Raw genomic sequence first — 8,531 nt, forward strand, 5'->3', positions numbered from 1 at the left:
TTCCCTGTAATGCTCTTATAGTAATTGAAGCTGCAGTTTCTTGCACAGTAAAACAGTCTGAGGCTGGCAGAAGGTTTACTAAAACTCCCCTTTGCCGAGCAATTTGCTGCCTTCTTCCAGAGACTGCTCGCCTGAGTTCCCATGGCTTTGAGAGCCCTAACACAGAACCTGTGAGCTCTAGCACAGACTCTAATGAATATAGGTAATTTCCATTTTTAAGACATTTCACTGTTGTGGTGTGTACAGGTTGCTTCCTGTTACAATAGAGAATCGTAGCATGCTGTACTTAAAACCCAAAGCTGGGGTCAGCATTGGTGTGCATCATTATCAATGAAGTTAGTAAAGGGATTCACTGAAAATAAGAGGATTTTTGTAGGAACATACAACATTGCATTCAGTCTTTTTTCCATTTTTTTTCTTTTAATAAACTTGTCTACTTAGACTCCTCTAAAGATTTTCCTTCCTTTCTGCTTTTATTATATATCTTTAACTGACCAGCATGATTTACCAGTACTTGACTGTCAGCATGTTAAAAAGATATTCAAGGTTACCTTTACATGGGAAGACAAAAAGCAACTTTAAAGTACTGGCAGCTTTCTCACCTACACATGAAAGCAACAAGAAAAGAAACAATTAAATGGCACAGCTTCTCCTGGAGCTCCCAGGCCTTTCCATCATTTTTATTTGCTTCTTAGCAATTTACACAGGCTTGCCTTGTACATTAGCCTGGCTCACTTGGCTCCATCATCCCCTATAAAATTCCTAAGGCAGGCAAAGCTCCCACTGAATTCAAGCCTAATACGGTTCAATGCAGGAAGAGAAACCAATTTTGGTTTTAGTGAGATATCTACAGCTGAAGCAAGTGTATTTAAGCTGCATTGTCCTGAGCTGACTTTCACACTAGTGTTATGTTCCTGCAACTCCCAGTGAAGTTTGGTTTACACCAGGCAGTGAAGAACTTATTACACACATCATAAAAACCCCTCTGTCTCAAAGGGAAAATGTCTTGTGAAAGCCAGTGTGGAAGGAAACACTGATATTCCCAAATGGACAGTTTAGGTAAAATAGTTGAATGGAAAGCGAGCCAGTTCCTCAGAAACCTGGGTGGGTAACAAGTGCATTCTCCTGTGCATGTGCCCAGTAACTGTGTAAGCAAGGAACTGTAAGGTTTTTGGCGGGATACAGGACTGAGGGCTGCACCGAAAGGGAGCAGGGAGGAAGGAATTCTGCCCAGTATAACTCACAGGGGACTCTGTTCTATCTGTTTGAGCATATCTGGCAATTCTGCCCAGTATAACTCACAGCGGACTCTGTTCTATCTGTTTGAGCATATCTGGCAATGCAGGTGTGGCTGGAAGAGGGTTGTGGGGCTTTTTCACAGAATCACAGAATATTCTGAGTTGGAAGGGGCCCACAAGGATCATCAAGCTCAGCTACTAAGTGAAAGGCCCATATGGGGATGAAACCCACAACTTTGGTATTATTAGCACCCCGCTCTAACCAGCTAATCTCAGTGGATTTGTGTCTTCTAGTATAATTAATTGTTAATTTCTATTCCTTAACCTCTACTTATTATGGATACTTGAATGTTCTGTTTCAACATATACCTGTTTGTGACCCTTTTATCCAGTCTCAGGTGAGCATTTTGGGTAGTTATTTGAAAAATCCATATATAGAGAGTAGTTGAGACTGAAAACAGTCTTGGTTTCTCCTCTTTAGCATTTTTATCAGCTACATTGAAATAGTACATTAGGCAAAAAGAAATCTGCCCAAAGGGTTACTGAAACAGCATCACTGTGAGCTTTACCTGCAAAAAGTGATGAGTGCCCTCAACACAGCAAGGCAGAGATGGGCCATGATGCCTGTCCTCAGCCCTCCTTCTCTCTGGTAGGAGCTGGCTCTGACTCCACATGTTCACCTCGACCCATGCACAGAGCAGAGAGGTCATTGCAATTAACCTTGTGTGGCACTGCCACACCTGCAGGACTGAGAGGCTCTCCCACGTGCATGGCAGCAGAAAACAGTGGTGTTCTACTATTCCCCATCTTTTTTTTTTTTTTTCCATTTTTAAGTCTCTTCAAATAATATATTTGTGTCAATCCAGGAATGAAACCCCAGCTGCTGATGGCTGTTTCTGCCTGAACCTGAGCCTGTCTCCAAAGTGAAGGTGGCTGTGACAGCCAGCCAGAGTGTGGTGTGGGCTGACATGTTACACACCTATCACGTCCCTAATACTAATGCTGTGTGGCACTAAATATTCCAGCCATCTCCCACACTTCTAGCAGCAATTTCCACTCTATTAAGTATTACTGTTTATGGTGTTGAGGAAGATAGAAACAGGCTTCATTTTACATACAGTTTAGCATTTGTCACCAATCTACCATCAAATGGGTTTTTATATAAAGGCTATTGTATCAGATTCTATCAGCTATTTGATGTTAAACCTGGATTAATCATGAAATTACAGCTGTGATTGATGTTATTCAGGAACTAAAAGTTTTCTGCTTCAAGTTTTAACTCTATTACAGGCTGTTTTAAAGATTTGAAGTTCTCTAGAAGCAGCCAGGGCTGGCTGCTAGGGCAGATGTCCCAGAGGATAACTTCTCCAGAGGGCAGTTTGATCTGCTCACTGTGCTCTGAAATTGCTTGAATGGTGAGCTGAGGAACCTCTGTATGAGAAGGGATATCAGCTAAAATTACATTAGCTCTGTTTTGTTCTCTATAATTCTGGTCAATGAGTTTTCCATAGAAGAGTACTTCATTTTTTCCCAGACTCCTAATTTCTTATTGAAATACCGACCCCTTTCCTTCAAACACCTGTGAGTCCAAAGTAGAGTCCTTGTGCAGTGGAGTAAGGAGACACCCAGGTGGTTTATTTGGATTTTTTTCTGCACTTGCATGTATTCTGGCTATCTCAGTCCTGGTTCCCAGGTGAAGGGTATTAAACACCAGGAACAGAGCTCCCCTGAGAGAAAGTTGTGTACAGTTTCCCATATGTGTCTGGAGATGGTCTCACTTGGAATGCCTTGCGTTCATTAATTTAATTGCGTAGACTCAGCCAAAGTGCCACAAAGTGCTTGGGAAGAGCTGCAGGTGGGGAAGGCACTACTGGGTTGAGTGGTGCAGCCTGTGCCCACTTCACCCAGAGCACAGAAAGTCCTGTGTCAAAGAGTGGGGATACCAGAGCCTTTGGATTGTGTTGCTTACTCTCTGAGAAAGGGCTTCTCTAACTCTCCCCTTCCACCCTGAAGACTTCCAGATTTTTAAATCCTTTTCCTTTTTTAGACTGCCTTGTAATAAAGGAAAAGCTGTTCTGTTCTGCTAGGTTGAGTAGAATATTAAAACAATAGAAAGAAAACAATCAACCCCTAGATCATGCCATTCTTTAAGGAGCAGAGCCTTCTGTCCAGCCCTGATTTCAAAGCCAGTGGTTTCTGGTAGTTTCCTGATTTGTAAGAGATGGTTCCCCAGGGACCCAGAAAGCCTCTTGTTTTGCACCATAAGGATGATGTGTTCAAGACCCCCTGCCCATCTCCTGGCTCACCATGTGCTGCCAGCCTGCCCTGTCTTTCCACCACTGCCCAAGTCTCCCCCTGCTCCTGCAAGGTTTCCACACCATGAGCAAGGCAAATAGATAGGAATCCATCCTGCCCACACACAGTCTTTTAAGAGCACATAACTTATAGCAGCAAATACAACAAATGAGGTCCCTAGTGCAGCAAGACACACTAAGACCTGTCTGGGCTACAGCAGCACCAAGGTTGTCTCAAAACTCTTTCCATAGAGCCCAGTGCTCGAAGGCATAACTCATAGGAGAAATCAGCCCAAAAACTTATTTCTGATAAAAGAGAGAGTTTTTTTATTTAATGTCAGGTTAAATAAATCACAAAGCACAGCAGTCAGGATTTAGCACTTGCAGTGCTAAACCATACGGCTTAGTATTAACACAGTGCTTTCCTCATTCAAGAAAATGCTTTTGACAGCTTAATTCACTCTCAGCTACCCTTTGCATGTCATGAGCAAAGTCAGGAGCATGTAATTTTCCTGCTGATAGATAAGGCTGGACTCACACAGCTTTGTTAGCTTCCCTCTTCTCCCACACTCAGCACCCCAGCCAAGTCAATTTTTGCTGGTTTGCAGCCCATACCTGTGACCTGGATGTCCTAAGCAGTGCAAGGGACAGGATCCTGTCCTTTACATAAGAGCTGCCTGTGGTCCTGGCCACGCAGCCAGGGAGAGGAGCTGAGGTTGTTGGCAAGAAAAGAACAGGTCTCAGCAGGTGAAACAGAGCAAGAGAGCAGCTCTAGAGGCTAGGAGCAGGGATGTGGAGGGGAGGATGGATGTGAAGGGGTGCTTGGGCTGAGAAGGTAATTACAGTGGCTGTTTGTCTTAGGCAGGAGAGAATTTGGCACAAATGCTGGTGGAAGGATTCAGGTACAGAAATATTTAGACATTGTTTAAATTATCTTACTTGATGAAGATATGTAAGGAACGACATGGTAACAGACTGAGGGAAAGGACATTGGGTCAGGCACAGGACTGGGGCATGGGGTACCAGGTAGGTGTCCCTGGAGATCAGCAGTTTGAGGTGTGAGGGGTAATGCTGGGAAAGGCCTTTAACCTAGGGAAGTAGGGGCTGATTTCCATGCTAGGAGAGATACAGGTGGGTGGTGTTCCTGAGGAGCAGCTGCCCTTCACTGCACACCTGCCCAGACCCTACATGCCACCACTGCTCTCTGCTCCCAGCAGGACAGGGCACTCCTCACCAACAGACACAAACCACTCTGCCAGGGAACAGGGACAAACAAGGTGCCAGAAAAGAGGACAGAGCCCATCCCTCAGCTCTGTGTCCCTCCAGTCACTGCTCCTGTGGGGTGGATGCCACAGGCCCACTGCTTTCCCACATCCCAGGAAAAAAGTCCCAAAGACCTGTAGGGGGATCTTGGGCATGAGGTGCCCAGGGATAGGTCACAGCTCGTGTTGCTGCATTTCACCTGGGCAAGGGGCTGCTCAGCACAAAAGGGAACAAATAAAGATAGCTACCCTAGCCCTCTAAACATTTGGTATCCTGCTTCTAAATTATGTAAATATATCTGTGTGCCAGTGCTCCCCTTCACTCCAAGCTGGCATAACTCCTAGTTTCAATGGATTTCTCTGGCACACACCAGACCTATTACACATACAGTTTTTACACCAACCAAATTTAGACTTGTGTAGATTGCACTTGCATTTGGATAGTACCCACACACTTGTGTTGATTAATTATTATATTAATTAATTAAGAAGATACTGATTAGTGCCTACTACTTCTGTAAATTAATATCTACAAAGTTTGTAGTTATTGTAGGGGGTGTGTTATTTTAAAAGATAATCTAATAACATGTTTATTCACCTAGATATTTTTACCATAAATCAATTGGAGACTATACTATTTTTACTGAAACTTTCTGCGCCCTTACTTTCAAATACTTAAAGCTTCTTATTTAGAATTACTCATTTTAACTTTATTATAAACTTCCCTTGATTTTGTAGAGAATTAAAGATACCATTATTTAACTTACAGTTTTAAAAAGCTACTTAATTATGAAACCTTCCTGAAAGATCCCTGCATATATAAACCATGCAGTAATTAATAGCTAGAACAAATATTTTTAAATTTGCTCATTAAAATAAATTTATTCAGTTCTGCATCTCTGCTCAAAATATAGTTTCATGTCCCATTGAAAATGACTCTTTTTCTGGAAAGAGGAACAGAAACCAAAAATTTGATCCCAAAGTACATTTTACAAAACAAAGCCATTTATTCACTCTAATATTCTGCACACAGTATATGCTGATACCTTCAGTATCTCTAGGCTCAAACTACTTGTTACATTTTGCTGTAAGCCTGAATCTAATACAAACGAGAGGCTGCTTTAATTCGTTTAAGGAGCAGTTCCCCTAGCTGCAAAGGCATTGAAGAGAGCCTGGAAGACACAATCTGTGTGATGCTGCTCTTTATTGTCACAGGTACAAAGTTCTGATGTGGCAATGTTGTGCATTCAGGTCATTGAACATTTGTGGATCAGGAAGGACTTTTCAGTCTCTGAAATGGTTACAAATGTTTTTTATCAGAACACACTCAATATAAGCAGTCTGATCTCAGTGAAGTCCTACTGTTTTATTTTGGGTTAATAACAGTAAAGTCTTACCAACTGTTGATGGAGAAGCCATGGGGTTAATTTATATTCATGTTGGAAAAGCAAAGCAGTGCTCCCTCCCAGCTCTGACAGATCTGCGAGTCCCTTCCATAGCTGATTGTCAGGTTGTCCCAATCTGTAGCTTAGCGCTGACAACAGCTCACAGTTTATTTGCAGCTTTGAAGCCTGGTCCTATGGTGTTTTTCTTCTGACAGGAGATGAATAAAGGTGTCACTGTGGGAGACTTTTATCCGGCTGCTATAAAAAGGAGCCTCTTTGCCTTCCCTTGAAAGATCCTCTAGTTCACTTCTGGAGCCTGCGGCTTTCCCCTCAGCAGAATTTAGTTCCATCAGTTCCAATTCATGTTTGGCAGCTGTTTCTAAAACTCTCTGTTTGTTGTAATACCTGACAAAGTTGTTAATGATGGGATGGATGGGGAGGGCGATCGCTATCACCCCACAAAGAAAACTGATGGCAGCATTCAGTTTTCCTAGTGTTGTTTTAGGGTAAATGTCTCCGTATCCAACCGTGGTCATGGTAATGATTGCCCACCAAAATGATTGAGGGATGCTTTTAAATAAAGTTTCAGGGTGACTTTGTTCCATGGTATAACCTAGGGCAGAAAAGACAAAGATGCCAACAGCTAAGTACATGAGGAGCAGCCCAAGCTCCTTAAAGCTGCGTTTCAGGGCATAGGTTAGGGTCTGGAGCCCTGAGGAATGTCGTGCAAGCTTGAAAATCCTTGCAATCCTCATGATGCGCAGTGCCTGGACAGCCTGCTGGACATTGCTCAGCTCCATCAGCTTGGCTCCCAGGTGGGTCAAGGTCAGGCTGACGTAGAAAGGAAGTATTGCTAGCACATCAACAATGTTCATGAAGGAAAAGGCAAAGTGGAGTTTGTTGGGAGAGGAGATCAGCCTCAGCACATACTCCACAGTAAACCAGCCTATGCAGGCGGTCTCGATGCTGTCCAGGGTCGGGTGCTCCATACGGTTCCCCTCTGCATCTACCACCTGCAAGTCTGGGATGGTCCCCACACACATCACAACAGAGGAGATCAAAATAAACAGAAAGGACAGTACCGCAATCACTCTAGCTGGATAGGATGATTCTGGCTTTTCCAGAAATTTCCAGATGCATTTTTGGCACTTTTTCCAGCGACTTTCTGAGGCATCTATTCCCAAGTCATCCAGAATGAGTTGCACCCTTTGGGCTATTTCTTCCAGTTCCTCCTTTTTTTCACTTAGGTGAGCTTTACAGCAGTCATCCAAAAATTTCAGATCTACTTTCCAAAATTCCATTTCATTCTTGAAACATATGGGGCATATTCCTTTCTTCATGTGAATTTCCCCAAAGTAGTACACGTCAATAATGCATTTAAAAGCATCTGGATCTCTGTCAAAGTAAAACTCTCGCTTTCCAGGATCATAGTCATCACAGAGGGAAAATATGCTATCGTATCCCCCTGATAAACAATTGACCAGCTCTGCCAGACGTGTTTCTGGGTACTGATTCAGGTTATCTTCATAGAACACCTGCCTTACCCCACCGACATTGACTACAATCTCCATTTCTTCACTTCTTTCTGATCCATCAGTGTCCACATCTGGAAACCTAGAGTCACCTGCCATTTTATAATTGGATTTTGGTTGATTTTTAGCCCTTTTTTTGGTTTCACAGCTTTATGGTTTTAATCTCTCATGAAAGCAAATCAGCACTGAGCCAGCTCTGTTACAAATGTCACCAAACTGCCCTGGAGTCTTGGTGGGAAAGGTTACTGACAGAAACCTGCGGTCGGGAAAGCCTGGTGAGGAACGCAACAAGCTGCAGGGAAAAGACAAGTCATCGGGCTGCTGTGCCTGCAAGCAGGGTGTTAGAAAGCCCCAGCAGACTGGAAAGAGAAGAAACCATTTAATAAAACTCACCACTCTGTTCAGTGCTCGAGAGTCTTTTCAGGTCCCATTCTGTCTCTAAAAGTGATATCTATTCAGAGCTGGGAAGTCACGGCAGAGAAATAAATCCTGAGCTCTGATTAACGTGCAGTGAGTGACAGCTCTGACATCGGCGGGCTGAGCCCCCGGACTGCCGCGGCGTCTCCCTTCGCTTCCACCGATTTCCCTAGAGAGCTGCTTTGGAATTTGGTTTCTCTTTCCGTTTTCTGTTTACTTTAAGGTCTTCCAGAGTTTCATCTGCTGACTCTCGCACATAGTCAGTCGGTGCAAACAGGCAGAGGAGAAACTTGTGCTTGTTTTCCCTTCGCTGTTTCCCAGCACAATAGGGAGCCCAGGCTGCCAGGAGTCCTTTCCAAACTCTTCCCTCTCCTGGTGAAACGCAGCAAAGCACCAGATGCAC

At 43.6% G+C, this 8,531-nt stretch overlaps 1 protein-coding gene across 1 annotated transcript; it reads right to left on the minus strand.

Moving 5' to 3' along the window:
- Positions 1-5,979: 5,979 nt before the first annotated feature.
- Positions 5,980-8,245, minus strand: KCNF1 (potassium voltage-gated channel modifier subfamily F member 1). The gene is made up of 2 exons (XM_021525402.4): positions 8,105-8,245; positions 5,980-8,003 (listed from the first exon to the last, which is right to left on the minus strand). The coding sequence occupies exon 2, from the start codon at positions 7,808-7,810 to the stop codon at positions 6,347-6,349; it is 1,464 nt and encodes a 487-aa protein (XP_021381077.2). The 5' UTR covers positions 7,811-8,003; positions 8,105-8,245; the 3' UTR covers positions 5,980-6,346.
- Positions 8,246-8,531: the final 286 nt, after the last annotated feature.

The sequence above is a fragment of the Lonchura striata genome, chromosome 3 (genome assembly GCF_050655825.1).
Source record: "Lonchura striata isolate lonStrDom1 chromosome 3, ASM5065582v1, whole genome shotgun sequence".
In the NCBI taxonomy this organism is placed as follows: Eukaryota; Metazoa; Chordata; class Aves; order Passeriformes; family Estrildidae; genus Lonchura; species Lonchura striata.